The 16582-nt window shown below is 39.6% G+C and overlaps 1 protein-coding gene across 4 annotated transcripts in view; it reads left to right on the top strand.

Annotated features, from left to right (window-relative positions):
- Positions 1-13768, top strand: part of ARID1B (AT-rich interaction domain 1B) — a 325953-nt gene extending 312185 nt beyond the window's left edge. The window contains exons 17-22 of one of the 4 annotated variants that reach the window (XM_035538357.2): positions 257-407; positions 1411-1527; positions 3121-3217; positions 6436-7225; positions 8095-8225; positions 10229-13768. In XM_035538357.2, the coding sequence (XP_035394250.1) occupies positions 257-407; positions 1411-1527; positions 3121-3217; positions 6436-7225; positions 8095-8225; positions 10229-11938 (2996 nt within the window). In that variant the 3' untranslated portion in view covers positions 11939-13768. The remainder of the gene's footprint in view (positions 1-256; positions 408-1410; positions 1528-3120; positions 3218-6435; positions 7226-8094; positions 8226-10228) is intronic. The other 3 variants (XM_035538358.2, XM_050709609.1, XM_050709608.1) reach the window with 3 other exon arrangements.
- Positions 13769-16582: the final 2814 nt, after the last annotated feature.

Below are 16582 nucleotides of genomic sequence, written 5' to 3'. Positions count from 1 at the left end.
CTTGGTGCCTGTTGAGTTCAGTTCGATATGATGAGATTACTTTCTTCGTTTGCAGCTCCTATATAATATTATAACCATCATCTTGGTAGTGGTGCTGCTTCATGTGTTTTCATCAGGCCCTGGAGAGCTTGTCAGACACCAGCTAATTCTCCTTGGCAGTGTTAGGGATCTGAACATTATTTTAAAATATATCATTTAATAAAAAGATATCTTCAAACATCCAGAATAATATATTTAATTTCCTTTACTGTTTCAGTGCCTGGAAGCAATGAGCCTTTCATGACCCCTGGACAAATGCCCAACAGTGGAATACAGGATATGTATAACCAGAGTCCATCTGGAGCGATGTCCAACATGAGCATGAGCCAGCGACAGCAGTTCTCTTATGGAAGTGGCTATGACAGGAGGTGAGTTAATCTTCAGGAGAAAGGAAAGCACATTAGTGAAAACAATCATCTCCCCTTCTCATTTTCCCATCTCACCTTGCAGAGAACATAGCGGCCTATATTTCCTACAGCATCTTACTAAATCACTGGGAGTTAAACCGTTGGTAGTGACAGTGTCTAGCTGTTTACAGAAATTAATAAAGAGGAATTGTTGCACTTCAGAATTCACTCGAGCTGCAGCAGATCAGCAAATGGGTGTGTTTGACAGCTGCCTTCAGCTGGCTGCTGTGCTGGGCTGTGATGCTGTAAAGTAGCACTTGAGTTAGTCTTCTTGCCATGTTTTCACGTAAACAGTTGTTGGTGGGCTTTTTTTGAAAAACAAAACACACAGCCTAACTGTGTTTGGTTTGCGGTCTGTTAGTGGATTGTCTTTGGAAATTCTGTAGTCTGCTGTCTGAGCTGTAGGGGCACTGGTCTTTCAGTGTGTCCATCAGGACCCTCGTAAGTTTGCCTTTCAGTGAAGTAAGCAAGAATAAATTTGGTTCTCTTTCGTTTATGCTGGGAAGGCCTTTGGAAAAAATAATAATAAAGAAAAAAACAGTAAAATCACTGATGAATGAGCATTGTTACATAGCAAGCAGAGAGGTTTGAGACTGTTTGGATTTTATTAAGCATTCCAGTAGGTTTTGCAGCTCTGGCTATATTCCCACTTATACTCTCATTAGATTGTGTACTTTAGCTTCCTTTTTTGTTTCCTGGTGGTAGCCAAAGTGATGCAGAGTTGGACTTTTAAGTGTAACAGTGAAGTTGAGTTTTCACTCATAGTTTGAAGTAGTAAGTGTGTAGACTAACACAACTGTCATGTTCAACAGGTCATATTGCTGGGGAGTCAGTGAGATTAAAGTTTCCAGCGGAAGGTGATAAGTCCAGCAAATGTTTTCTTTAAGGGGTGTGTTTTGTTTTCTTGGCAATTTTGGAGAATAAGTGCTTTTTACAGAATGAGGTTTCCTTTGTCATTTTTTAGGTCGGATCATGGGCTGGGTCCTGAAGGCAGTATGGGACCACCTGGTCAAAGCAACATGGTGCCTTCAAACAGTGACCCAAGCATGTACTCTCCTAATCGTTACCCTGGCCAGCAAAGGTGAACACTGATTTCTCTGTTTGTAATATCTGCAATAACCAGCTAATGAGTGCTAGCAGCCTCTGTGGGAGCACATAGAATATGCGGCCTCTTGGTGTTGCTTATGCTTTGTCTGTTCTTATTCAGGCTTTTACCGTTGGTTCAGTTTCTTGGGGGTACAGAGGCTTGGGAGAATCAGTTGGCTTTGTGTAGCTATAGCACCATAGACGTTAGAAAAGGAGTATACATACTGCCTTGTGCATCTCCCTGCCAACACTGAACTGAACATATATTATAGCCCCAAGTTCTCCAGTGCAGCATTAAATGACACCAATTCTGAAGCTTCCACAGCTTCATTTGGATTGTGGTTATCCTGTGGCTAACAAAACTAACATTTAGAAAATGTTTCCTTATGTATATAATGTACATGTACCTTTGCGCATTTTTATCGTGTAGCACATAAAATCTTTGACAAGTGTAGACAGTTCCTATCAGGTATATTGTTCTTTTAACTGTCACTAGGTATTTTCTCTCCATCCACATGATAATTTTAGGAAATACTAAACAGCTATTGCTTTCACTCCGGTCAACGCACAAAAACTGTGAATTTTCTATGCTTTTGGAAAAGCCATGTCCCATGAGATCTTTTAATGTGTCAGGTTCCCCAGTCTTCTTTGTTTCTCTGACTCTCCGTGATATATTACTTCCATAATTATACTCAAATGGTAGCTATGTTCTTACTGGTAATGTGCAGAGTGGAATTACTGACATACTGGTCTGCAATACAGTGTTAATTTTTCAGTCTAAATACTTTCCAAGCACTTCATTTCAGCAAATTAAATTTCATTCAGATGTGCTAAAAATACTGCAGTTGCACTGCAGTGCCCCTCAGAGGTCATAAAGGGCCACAGGTAAGTTTCCAAGTGCAGCTCAATTCTGCCTCCTATGTGTATGCTTCATTTATGTAGCTTTAGTTAAAAATTAAATGAATCTTAGCAAAATCATAAAAGTACTGTTTTCACTCAGTGATAATGTGTTCAAATGTTACATATTGTAATATAATAATATTTGTACTAACTTTCTGTCACTATGGTCCAACTAAAATCACAATTTAGAATCACAGAATTTCACTTTAAATCAGCAGTTAGGTATTGATTATATACATAACCTACATACCTATATGTTAATTACATTCTTAATCCAGAAAATAGTCTTCATGGAGATCTACTCTTTAAACACAAGCATCTTGACTTGCAACGTCTGAGCTATACATCAAGTACTTGTCCTGCTACAGCTGGTTCCCAGTGTCACTGTAGCTACCTGTCTTACCTCTTTGCTGACCATACTCTGTTTCCGTTCCTGACAGCTACCCCTAAATCTGTCTGCTGCATCTTCATTGCTTCTCCTTCCTTCTATCTGCTTTACCTCCTTCCTTTGACTGCCAGCTCCAGCAGAGCTTACTACTCTAGGCTCTGGACCATACCACACTGTACCTTCACTGTGTTTCCAAAGGGCAAATATCTTCAACGTGCGAGATCATCAGAGCAATTTCCTTTTCCTGGTGGCTTGGAAATTCCATCAGCTCTAAGTGTTGATTTGAATGCTTCATTTTAGGCATGAACCATACGGGCAGCAGTATCCAGGACAAGGACCTCCCTCAGGACAGCCACCATATGGAGGACATCAACCTGGAATGTATCCACAGCAGCAGGTAGGAAAAGGGGAAACAGCTATATTCATAATATTTGTTTAATAAATGTCACCCCAAAGTTCTGTATACACTCAAAACATTGTTTATAGAATGTATGTCTTTTGGCACAAAGGAGCACTGTAGTTCTGGTCAGAATCACAGCCCATATGGATAAGCAGTGTATATGCAGCTATAGGAGAATATGTTCATAACACTGAAAGAGCATAAATTTTAACAGATGTTCTGTGGCTTTGGATGTGTGTCAAGTGAATGTCCCAAGTTAATAACCAGCAGACTGGGAAAGTATAACTCATAGGCTAGTAAAGTGATGCTGCCTCACTTTCAGAAACAAATAGGAAAGCTGCTTGACTGGCAGATTGAAGGGCCTCAAATTATGTCATGCAGCCAAGTGAACCCAACAGAAAACCGGAACAGAGTAAATCATGCAGTACTCGCAATTATTTTGAATGCTGCGGTGGGTCATGTGCATTACCTATCTTTAATATATATCAGATGGTATATTCCCTCTGTGTTCTCTAGTAATATGTTACCAATACATAAGAGGTGTTATTAGTGTTAAAAATAACCTAAACAGTTTGCACATTTCAGTCTCTCTGTGTAAGATCTTTGAAAATACAAGTGATACTAAAATTTAAGGTTTTTGTAAGATGCATCATTAGTACCTTGTGGGTGAAATCCCTTCTTGTAAGTCAATAGCAAAACTACACTGACTTCAACAAGGTCAGAGTTTCATCTTGCATGTTATAAGTTCCAGTTATACAGTAATCGAAATTAGCTTCCAAAGTAGAAAACATTTCCTTATAATACAATATCAGAATGTAAGCTTGTTTTCAGACAATTCCAAATAGTCCTTTTCAGTTTGGGATAGAGTTTTACTAGGAAATTTAGGAAAGAAAAAAGAAAAAGGAGCTCTTAGGCTACGTTGTACCAAAAAGGTTTAAAATGTTCAGTTTCTTACCTATCTCTTTGGTTCAAACATCTCTAAAATAGCACAATCAAAAAAGTGATGTGTTGTTCTTTACAATGAGCATATGCTAGCAGTCGAGATGATTTAATGGGGAAATTGCAAAGATGCATAACAGAAGTTTGTGATATTCCATGCTAACATAGGTAGGTTATATATTAACTACATGTTCATTTAAGCAAGAAGGCAGCTTAAATTTGTGTGTATGTATATATATATATATTTGGTCCTGTCCCTAGTGCTGTTTATGTGCTTTGTGTAATGTCTCTTGAATGCAAAATGCATTCATTTAAGCGTGAATGCAAAAAAGCATTGAAGAATGAAGGGCAGGAATCCTGGCCTTGGCCCCTCCCAGAGGGGGCTCCCACTCCCGGAGGATTCCCCCCTTCCACTTAGCTAGGGATCAGGTTGCCCCTTCCTTATTCTATTTCCTAAGTTTCTTTCTGTAGCATTCAAGAAGAATGTGAAAAATGGCCCTTTCAAAGCCTTATCTACAGCCTGAAGGCTGGGGAATGAGTAGGAAGGAGGTGCTTGGAGCATGAACCCCTGGGGCTAATGAAGCACTTTGAGCCAGTTTTTTCAATTCTTGTATGAATGCTCGGAGCCTGAGAGTTATTACACAGCAGGTGACCGGTGTTGGTGTCTTTTTGTCTGTTGCAAGATCTCACAATTCCACTTTCCCAGTGGAGAGAGGCACATTGTGTAGCCCCGGTCACCCCGCTGAACCTTTACACGGGAGGGGGAATTGAGGTGCATCACTGCCCTCAGCACTGGTTACCTTTAGGCATAAAGCAGTATGTACTTGCCACTGTGGTTGCCACTACATAGACAAGAGCACTGAACATCTTTTATAAAGGTACGTGCTTCATTCCCAAGTGTCTGCTTTAAGCATTCTGAATCACTGGTAAAACAAACGCTTTCTCAGATGTGGCAACTACCAAGTCAGTTCTCAATGTATGAATTGGCCCAAAGTGTGGAATTTGCCACAGCAAGTAGCTTATGTAAGGCTGAAAAGGCTATTCTCAAATAGCCAGACAGCTCTATAGCAAGTTTAAAAAAAAATACTTTCAAGCAATGTAGCAGTTGCATTTTTATGTGCACCAAAGTTGGAAGATGAGTTTATGAATCCCAGAGCTGTTTTAACTGACCCATATTGAATACATACTGAATTTTATCTGTATGTAGATATAGATACCAGGGGAGCCATAACTTTGAATTTAACATAGATCATATATTCAAAAATTGCCCGTTTAATTCAAATGCTGCATTCGGTGTGGTTTGAACTGTGCAACAAATTCCCAAAGGATTCAAGGACCCCCCAAAACTTTACCACTCTCCCCTCAAATTGCAACAACATTTTTTTTTGTCCTGCTGTCTTAAATACAGACAAACTTGTATGATTTAAAAACAACTCGGCTCCCCCCACAGTGTAACAGCTTACCTCACACAACATTCCCCAGTTGAGAGGGTGAGAAACAAAGATGGAATAAACCATGGGTGGCAGCTGTTAGTTACATTGCTTCATTCATCACTGATCAGCAGTGTAAGAACCTGCATAAACTAGGGTAGAATGTTTGGATGTGACCGGTTTTTAAAATAATCTCACATTTAATTAAAAGTGCTTAGGATGATTTGGGAAGGAGGGCTGGTTGCCCAAGCAGGACCGTGTTCCCAGGAATTATGCAGAGTAACAAATGAAGGAGAATGTTTTCTCCTAATAGTATAGATATTGTGTGTAGTTTATGCTCTATCATAATCCAGTGTTTCAACCTTACGTGCTTGTGGCATATCCTGTTATTTTAAGAGTTCATTCAGTGCTTGTCCTTTGAAAAGATTAATTGAGTGGTTTTGATTTTTTTTGAAATTTGTCTTCTTAGCAGACTAAGCATAAAAAAGAGTGAAAATATCTTAGTTGGTGAGGACTGCTGCCTTTCTATGCATGTCTTAAATGGCCAATGGAATTTTATCTGACAGATAGGAAAGGAAGGGGAAAGGGGGAAAACAAGAGCAAACATAAGAAAATTCAGCCCAAGGATAAGTTTCCTGTCAATATTAAGTTATAAATGCAGCACAACAGAGGCTTAAAAAGAAAGCCCTCGATCAAGCCTAACTATAGCACTGTGTGCCTGACTGGAATCAGCATGATCCTTCCGGAACAAGGAGCCTTCAGCTTTTTAAATGAGCTTCCAGATGATCTATTTGATTTTGTATGGAGTAAAAGTGACAAATCTTTCATTTTATTATTTTTTTTCAGAACTATAAGCGACACATGGATGGCATGTATGGGCCCCCAGCCAAGCGCCATGAAGGGGATATGTATAACATGCAGTATGGCAACCAGCAACAGGAAATGTATAACCAGTACAGCAATGCTTACACTGGGCCTGACAGGAGGCCCATGCAGGGACAGTATCCGTATCCATATAACAGGGAGAGGATGCAGGGCCCAGGGCAAATGCAGCAGCATGGAATACCTCCCCAGATGATTGGTGGCCCCATGCAGTCGTCATCCTCCAGCGAAGGTCCTCAGCAGAACATGTGGCCAACACGAAACGATATGCCTTACCCTTACCAGAATAGGCAAGGTCCAGGAGGCCCTGCACAGGCCCCGCCGTATCCAGGGATGAATCGCACTGATGATATGATGGTACCTGACCAGAGGATAAACCACGAGAGTCAGTGGCCTTCTCATGTCAACCAACGTCAGCCTTCTTATATGTCATCCTCAGCCTCCATGCAGCCTATCACTAGACCTCCTCAGTCATCCTACCAGACGCCACCCTCTATGCCAAATCACATCTCTAGAGCTCCAAGTCCAGCATCCTTCCAGCGCTCTTTGGAAAACCGTATGTCTCCAAGCAAGTCTCCTTTCCTACCCTCCATGAAGATGCAAAAGGTTATACCCACAGTTCCGGTGTCACAGGTCACAGGACCTCCACCCCAACCACCACCAATTAGGCGAGAAATTACCTTCCCCCCAGGCTCTGTAGAAGCATCGCAACCAGTCTTAAAACCAAGACGAAAGATTACCTCAAAAGATATTGGTAAGCATCAAAACAAAAGCCAAATACCGAAACAGGTTGGGAAAAAGGGACTTTGATCTTTATTTTATTTTACATTTAAGACTATTTTGGCAAACAGCTAACTTTGGTAACTATTATGTGATAATGTTCAATAAAAATGTAATAATACATGCATCAGGAGGATGATACTTAAAACTCGCCCCAGCAAATTTGACCTGAAAGGAAATCAGTTTTTAATATGGAGACGTGAGGTGTCAAAAAAAGCATATTTATATTAAAAATGAAGTTTTTCTCAGACTTCCAAAGGTTATGTGTTGAAAGTTCCATAGGAATGTCTGTTAAATCACCAGTGCAACATTTCTACATTCTTGTCCCATGGAAGCTCACAACAGAGCTAATGCTGTTCTGTTGCATACTTACAGTGTCTACCTTCCTTGAGTGGCCCATTTTTTCATTCCATATTATTTGTCTTTTTTTTTTCTCCCCATATTCTTTCCCAAGTATCTACTTATCTTGAATTCCTGTTACATTTCGCACATTCAAGTTCTCATACTTCAAATTCCCATACTCCTGACAGAGTATTCTACTTGTGTTTATGGATTGTTTGCTTTGGTCAACTTCTCAAAAGTTTGTAAGATGATTTCATCTTCAGCAAAGTAGGAAGAATGGCCCTGTTAAGGTATTCTCCGGAATTAAGTCTAAGCAGCAGTTATAGAAAAACAGAATGAAGCTAAGTGGTGAAACCAGGGTTTTAAACAAGCAGTGTTTCGGTAACTATGCTTCATTTGTATTTTGCATCTTCAGAAAGTCACAGCTTGTTCTTTCAAAACTCATTAACAGTCTGCGAGAATGCACTAATACTGTTTTATTTTTATCCTTTCTTTCTCCAGTAACTCCTGAGGCCTGGAGAGTGATGATGTCTCTTAAATCTGGTCTTTTGGCTGAAAGTACCTGGGCGCTAGACACTATTAATATTCTTCTGTATGATGACAGCACTGTCGCTACTTTCAACCTCTCTCAGGTAGGTGGGAAAGCAAAATACCTTTCAGCCTTCCAAGGAAAGCAAGCGCCAATACGATACATATAAAAAGCTGAAGTCTCTTAAAATTGATCATAATTAACATAAAACTGAATATTGCAAAAATTCCATTTGTGATTATTGGTAACAGTGAGCAACAAAACATGCTTCAGGGTGGAACAGGGGAAATAAGCTTAAAAGGGACGGTATCTCTTGTAGAAAGGGACACATAGGAATGTAAGAATTTTATCACTGGCAGAAGACTAATGTGTAAATTCACATTTGTTGTAGTTCAAGGACAATCCCAGAAAACAGCAGTCCTGCGTTTCCAAAAAAAGGCATTGCAGAACAATGTTAAATCTACTTGAGACTGCCTTTCAGTCACTATTGTCTGACTCAGTAGTCCCATACTAGGCTGTAAGATTTTCTTAATCACATATTTTTTGTTTCATTTCTTCTTCCAGTAAATTAAGTTTTTACAGAAATTTCAGATTTATAAGATGATTTTAAGTCTAAAACCCACTGTTTGTCCACAGGACACAAGTAACATGCAATTTAACAGTGTATGCTTTTGCCTCACTACCTCCCAGCATTTTTCAGCCCTGCTCTACCCATTGGCCTATTAGGTGGCGGTAATAGAGGGTATGCTGGTAATGCACATAATCTAAAATTTGTACAAATGAAATATTCAGTTTCTCTGCTCCATTCATTCCTTGGTTACTAATAGCGTAACTCATCATTTTTTAAATATAATGACCTTTTTTTTTTTTTCAAATACAGACACAGATGGTACATTTCATCCCACCTAACTTTAGAACAAGGGATATCTATAGCATGATTCATCTCATCCTAAAGTAGAGATCTAAAATAGGTCAGATGAATCATACCCTAGAAATGGCCTCTAAAAGATCATGGACTATAAAAGGAATCTAGACAATTAGGTTAGGTGTGTAACTGTTGCAGGTGTTTGGAGTTAAGCGAGGCGAATCTCATCTGAATTCTCTCTGTTAGAGATTGCATTAATGCACCTTGTGCAAATTACACAGAATACCAGATTATTTTAGATTTTGGGGGGGTTACTTTTGCCTCAAACACAATTTCCAATGGCAGTCAGGACTCTTTATGATGACTGATAATCCCTGCAGTTCATAAGGATTTGTTTGTTCTTAATTCTTTGTGGGTTTTGGCAGTGGTTAGAGAATTCAGAATGGACAAAAGGATACATTTTGCTGAACACCTATTAGTCTACAATTAAAACAACATTTAGAAGGCAGACAATCAGGCTGAATATATCATAACAGTAAAGAATTTTTAATAATAAAGCCACTGAGGATAATTAGTACCAAGTCCAACTACTGCCTTTCCATGAGAAAATGATTACAAGTTAATAAAGAGGATTAAAGCTAAATGAAAACTGTTTCTGAAGGATGACTTACAGCACCAGGCTCCAATAACAATTTTAAAATACTGCCAGGCAAAAAGAGAACCATTCCAGTCGAGGTGGGATATTAATCTAGGATGTTAGTTCCTTGAGCCCGAACTGCAGATTCCTACAGAGCAGTTGGTTTTAGAGGCTGAGAGGCAAAGAAGAATTGTCAACTTTAGGATTCGAATAAAAGTACAATTCAGAAAAGCAAAGTGAGTCTGAAACTTCAGTACTCTGAACAGACAATAAAGAATACTAGGCACTTCCCAGGGGACAGAACAGCTAGGCTAGGTGTCTACTGCAGCTTAAAGGAGGCATATGAATAAAAGTATTGTACTTCTCATAGCTGTTACAGTTTAAGCAATTGGAGCCATGATAGTCTGACATTATATACTGATGGGACAGAAACTAAAAGAATTTCCTTTGATTCACTTCTGCCATACAGGGCCTAGCCACAAGTCCACAGCAGGAGGAGGAAAATATTCACAGATGTATGCTTTGGTGCTCCTAGTAAAATTCCATGCAGACAAAAATATTTATCTGTTTTTTGTTTGTTTGTTTGTTTTTCTTCTCCCCTTAGTTGTCTGGATTTCTAGAGCTTTTAGTAGAATATTTTAGAAAATGCCTGATTGACATTTTTGGAATCCTTATGGAATATGAAGTGGGAGATCCAGGTCACAAAGCACTTGATCAGAAAGCAGCCAAGAAAGATGATAGCCAGTCCTTGGCAGAGGATACTGGAAAAGAGGAGAACGATGAATGTATTGACTATTTTGATGAAGAGGAGGAGGAGGGGGATGATGAAAAGGTAGAAGAAGAAAAAAGCATTGTTTTTTCCACTCCTGGTGCCATTGCTGATCCAAGCGAGAGGCCAAAACAAGCCAGTAAATTTGACAAGCTGCCAATAAAGATTGTAAAGAAAAATAATCTATTTGTTGTTGACCGATCTGACAAACTTGGACGCGTTCAGGAATTTGATAGTGGACTTCTCCACTGGCAGCTTGGTGGTGGTGACACAACTGAGCATATCCAGACTCACTTTGAAAGCAAGATGGAGATTCCTCCACGCAGGAAAGCCCCTCCTCCCTTGAACTCTCCAAGCAAAAAGAAGGACCTCGAGGGGAAAGGTGAATCTGAGGAACAGCAAGAAAAAAGTATAACAGCAACCATTGACGATGTCCTCTCAGCCCGGCCAGGAGCATTGCCTGAAGACTCAAACTCTGGTTCCCAAACAGAGAGCAGTAAATTTCCCTTCGGGATCCATCAAGCCAAAAGCCACCGGAATATTAAACTGCTAGAGGATGAGCCAAGGAGCCGGGATGAGACTCCTCTATGCACCATAACTCACTGGCAAGACTCCTTGGCCAAACGCTGCATCTGTGTGTCAAATATCGTCCGTAGCTTGTCTTTTGTGCCTGGCAATGACACCGAAATGTCCAAACATCCAGGCTTGGTGCTGATCCTGGGAAAGTTGATCCTTCTTCACCATGAGCATCCAGAAAGAAAGCGAGCGCCGCAGACTTACGAGAAAGAGGAAGAGGAGGACAAAGGGGTGGCCTGCAGCAAGGATGAGTGGTGGTGGGACTGCCTCGAGGTCTTAAGGGATAATACATTGGTCACGTTAGCCAACATTTCTGGGCAGCTAGACTTGTCTGCTTACACAGAAAGCATCTGTTTGCCAATTTTGGATGGCTTGCTGCACTGGATGGTGTGCCCATCTGCGGAGGCACAGGATCCTTTTCCAACCGTGGGGCCCAACTCAGTTCTTTCGCCTCAGAGACTTGTGCTGGAGACCCTGTGTAAGCTCAGTATCCAGGACAATAATGTGGACCTTATCTTGGCCACCCCCCCATTCAGTCGTCAGGAGAAACTCTACGCTACTTTAGTTAGGTACGTTGGGGATCGCAAAAACCCGGTCTGCCGAGAAATGTCCATGGCGCTCTTATCGAACCTTGCCCAGGGGGACACATTAGCAGCAAGGGCAATAGCTGTGCAGAAGGGAAGCATCGGAAACTTGATAAGCTTCCTGGAGGATGGGGTCACCATGGCCCAGTACCAGCAGAGCCAGCATAACCTCATGCACATGCAGCCTCCGCCTCTGGAGCCACCTAGCGTAGACATGATGTGCAGGGCAGCCAAGGCCTTGCTGGCCATGGCTAGAGTGGACGAGAACCGCTCAGAGTTCCTTTTGCACGAGGGTCGTTTGCTGGATATCTCAATATCTGCTGTCCTGAACTCTCTGGTTGCATCTGTCATCTGTGATGTACTTTTTCAGATTGGGCAGTTATGACATAAGTGAGAAGCCAAGCATGTGTGAGTGGAGATTAGAGGGTCACATATAACTGGCTGTTTTCTGTTCTTGTTTATCCAATGTAGGAAGAAGGAAAAAAAAGAATCTTTGCTCCTCTGCCCCATTCACTATTTACCAATTGGGAATTAAAGAAATTATTAATTTGAACAGTTATGAAATTAATATTTGCTGTCTATGTGTATAAGTACATCTTTTTATTTTATTTTTTTTAACCAAAGTTGCTGTCTAGTACATTCAAAGGTCACACTTTTTTTTTTTCCATAGATATCCTTTTCAATGTTCTTTTCCATGTTTGTATTGCATATTTTTTGGGAAGCGAACTAGTGACTTTTTAAAAAAAATGTTATGGCAAACCATTGTATGATGGAAAAAAATCTCACCACTTTGAAACGAAAAGGTGAAAAATAACCAACATACCAAGTTCCTGTGTGTTTTATTTTTTCAAATAAGGAAAAAATAAAAAAAAACTTGTATACCATCACCCAAAGCTCTGTGCAATAGAAGATTCTAGTGATGTAGGTGTAGGGGATCAAGGAGGGTGTCAGTCAGTAGTCAAAATACAAAACGATATGGGTTTCTCCTCAGGAGAAATGGTTACATTAGGCTAGGAGCAAAACAAAACAAAAAATTCAAGTTAAAAGATTTTTAAACAAAACCTGACGATAAACATCAATTGCTTCCTCACCAGAACTGTCTTGTCTACATCTGTTCTTTTTTTTTTTTTTGACCTTCCACAATGACAGTTCTTCACGATTCCTTTAATCATTTTTTAAAATATTTTTTTATTGCCTAAGGGCCGTGATGTATATAGAAGTTGTACATTAAACATACCCTCATTTTTTTTTTTAGTACAAAGTTTTTAGTTTCTTTTTCATGATGTGGTACCTACAAAGTGATAGTAGAATTATTTTTTCTTTCATTTGGGCCATATCTCCAAAAAATAATAAAATAAAAAAAAAGAAAAAAGAAAAAACCCAACACAGAAAACCAACAACTGAGGGTAATGTACAAGTTTCTGTATGTATAAAGTCATGCTCTATTTCGGGAGAGCAGCCGATCACAATTTGCTTTATAAATCAAGGTGTGGAAATGGTTACGTATGGATTGATTTAAGAAAATGGTTACCAGTCTACAGACAAAAAATATATACAGGAAAAAAAGGAAGAAACACAACTTCAAAGATTTTTCAGTGACAAGAATCTGCATTTGTATTTCAAGATAATGTAGTTAAAAAAGAAAAAACTTGATGTAAATTCCTCCTTTTCCTCTGGCTTAATGAATTTCATTTATTCAGTATAAAATCTTTATATGTTCCACATGTTAAGAATAAATGTACATTAAATCTTGTTAAGCACTGTGATGGGTGTTCTTGAATAATGTTCTAGTTGCAATGTGGGATATCGGAAAGCAGACTAATTGCAAGAAAGAGCAATAATGATTATTCTCTTTCCCCTCCTTTATTATTATGACCTTCAGAAATATTACTCTGCTGTTCAAGTATTCTAGCAACTTGCTCTCGTTTTAGAAAAAGCTTCTCAAATCACAGAGAAGTGTTTCTAATTATTATTTATAAAACCACGGAGCCTCAAAGGGGAAGACATGGCTGGCAAATAGTCCTGACCATGCAGGTATCCAGTCTCAGTGCTGCGTTTGGGAGGATGTTAGAAAAAGTGACAGAAGATTTTGTTAAAGCAATAACCAACTTGAAGAAATTGATCTGTATTCACTACCTGTAATCCTCTCTGTTGGTTAAAGGTGCAAATACCCCAGTGATGTGGGTATTTAGAATAAACACCCCCCCACTTCTCGATACTGTATGTGTCATTGCATACTTGCATGGCCTCTCATCCTGGGATTCCCCCGGTTAAGTGGATCAGGCTTTAATAGAGCACATCCATCGCTGCAGTTGGTGGGAGATGGCCATTTCAGTTTCAGGAACTATCTGGTTTCCACTCTCACCTGGTGACATCTTGTTGCTGAATATTGTTCAAGCACTAATTTTTGCTGTTTCATCTTGGATCATTGACTTTGTTAGTGTGATCATAAAAAGCTAATAATAATCAATTTCTCTGGAATTGCCACATAATTACACTGTTAGTGGACATCGTCCTCCCCTCTCCAATCACAGTGCGGAGGTAGTTGAAAATTACATCCCCCTTTGGCATACTGCCCGTCTTGTTCATACGGATTGCTGTAACATTAATATATGTAAGAGAATTTCAGAGACAGGTAAAGTACATACAATTATAAGCCGAGTTTGAAACGTGACTCCCTAGAGTCACGAAAAGTAATTTCTCCTTCTAGCTTTTCTTATTCAGTAATCTCTCCACTCCCACATCGCCTGCTGCAGCGGTCTTTCTTTCTCTTGCGTAACAAAGCATTCAGAAATAGGTGGTGAATTATAACCCACTTGTAACTCTTCATCACAGAAGGAGGCATATTTCAGGGGTGATTTTTACTGCTTAATACTAGGCAGTGTAGAAGTAGTATCCCCTACTAAACCCATTTCTTACTAACATTTTACTGCTTGATATTACCCTGTGGATACAAGCAAGCTGTTAAACAAACCCTCTGCAGAGCAATACTCACCCCTTTCTTGTCAAGGACATCTTGAGCCTGTTCTCTTTTCTCTTCAGCATTCAGACCCAGAGTTCTCTGGGGGAAAAACCACACCTGTGGCAAAACACTTGCGAGCTGTCAGAGCCAGAGCTTTAATGTTATTCAGGACTGCTCTGAGCTTGGTTAAACAATGTGGTGAGGGAAAAAAAAAAAAAGCCATCTAGCCAGCCAGCCACATGATGTCCATCTGTATGTAACATTGCTGCCACTTTTCCAGGTGGACCAAGGAGTAGAACTGCCTGTGGAACTGGAAGACTGGAAAGGAAAGGTTAATAATACAGATGCTGCCTGAATGTGATTTACAGTAGTAACAGTAAATTATTTAAATCACTGGTTAATATTACAAAACATTTATCAGAAGAAAGGCAAAATGTAAGAACTCCTCTCTGTTGTCAATTTATGATTTCACATCTCTTACTAATGTTTTCTTAAGCCTTTGGGGAACTACTCACGAGACTTGTGAACTTAACATGTTCTGACTGAATCCTGAACAAGTCTGAGCTGCTGTTGGTATTGTTCCTATGAGAGAGACTTAGTTTTTCAGTTAAAAAAAATTTACATTTTTGTGCTGATGTGATCACAGGTACGGTGTAGCGAAAGTCAGACTAGTGCTAACAAGAGGGTGTGATATTTGACTTTCTAAAACCATAACAAGTTGCTTAGGAGAAAGCAACCAATTAGTATTTTAGGCAATAATCAAACCCACAAGTATTTGACTGTATCAATAAGCTACCCATTGTTTGGCAGGACCAAGCAACTAATTGCTTATAGATTAAAATAGCAGCACTGAGATATGTGGAGTCCCTGAATCTCACTGACCTTTAGAATCACATCAGGAGCTAAAACATGACTATCCCTTTTGGCAGGAAAATATGTTTTTGTTTCTTATTAGCATAGGTCAGCTTGATGATCTTGAAGGTCTTTTCCAATCCAAATGATTTTATGATTTCCTACAATGTCCTTAAAAAAAAAAAAAAAAAACTGCTCAGAAACACCATTTTCAACTATCCAAAAGGAAGGATGTGGAAGAAAAATTCACCCACATTTAAAAGCCTTTGCACTTTCTCTTCCATCTTCTTTAGGTATTTTACACCACAATTGGTGACTTCTGTGCCATACATCACTTCTATGGGTCCATTATCTTTTTGCCCTGGATACCTCCAGAAGATCTAATTACACACAAATATTGTAGCAAAGCATATGTTTGTCTTTCACATGAGGGATTCACTTAGAACATTTTCACAGAGCAATTCAGAACAGACCTCTTACTTTATAATAATACGAAAATACTACTTAGTGACAGGGAATCGAGTGAACCTGACATTTTTGACAAAAACACTTCCATCCAATAAAGGTCCAGCTGTTGCAGGGATAGGTGCAGGAGTTCATTTCAGCCTTTGCTTTAACCCTTTGTCACTGTGCTTCACGCAGCTGTTTCATTCGGAAGCTGCTGTTCAGTGTTACTCAGTGGCAGAGAAGAAATTACTCACTGTTTCCTCCTTCCCCCCTGTAAAAGAGGAGGGGCTGTAAACATCCACAGTGCAGATGACCAAGCTAACATGGAACTGAACTGGAACTTCGCAGCTGAAGTGAGGTGGCACACGCTAGTTCAACCTTTCAAGAAGCCGTGTGCTGCTTCATTACCTCACTATTGGTGTATCCTAAGAAGTAATACACACCTATTGCCCCAACACTGTAATAATATTGTTACAATCACAAAACTCATTTTTTTCTTTATATTAAACAGGAGAATAGTCTCAGGTTTTGAAACAAATTCTTCAGAGAGGTATGATGACTGCTATTTCTATCACCGTCAACGTGGTAATGCCATCTATGTGGAAACCACACACAAAACTACAAAGTAGTCCCTGCTGCAAGAAGTTTATGTTCCAAGTCATGAACAAGTAAATGCAGGTGGAGACAGATGGGATAAAATGGAAACAGAAGCAACAGTAAACTAAAAATACAGGAACCACATACAGAGTGCAATTATAAAAAGCTAGA

This window comes from Cygnus atratus, chromosome 3 (assembly GCF_013377495.2).
Source record: "Cygnus atratus isolate AKBS03 ecotype Queensland, Australia chromosome 3, CAtr_DNAZoo_HiC_assembly, whole genome shotgun sequence".
In the NCBI taxonomy this organism is placed as follows: domain Eukaryota; kingdom Metazoa; phylum Chordata; class Aves; order Anseriformes; family Anatidae; genus Cygnus; species Cygnus atratus.
Note: the sequence above shows the minus strand (reverse complement) of the source record. Positions and strands in the feature narration are given on the sequence as shown.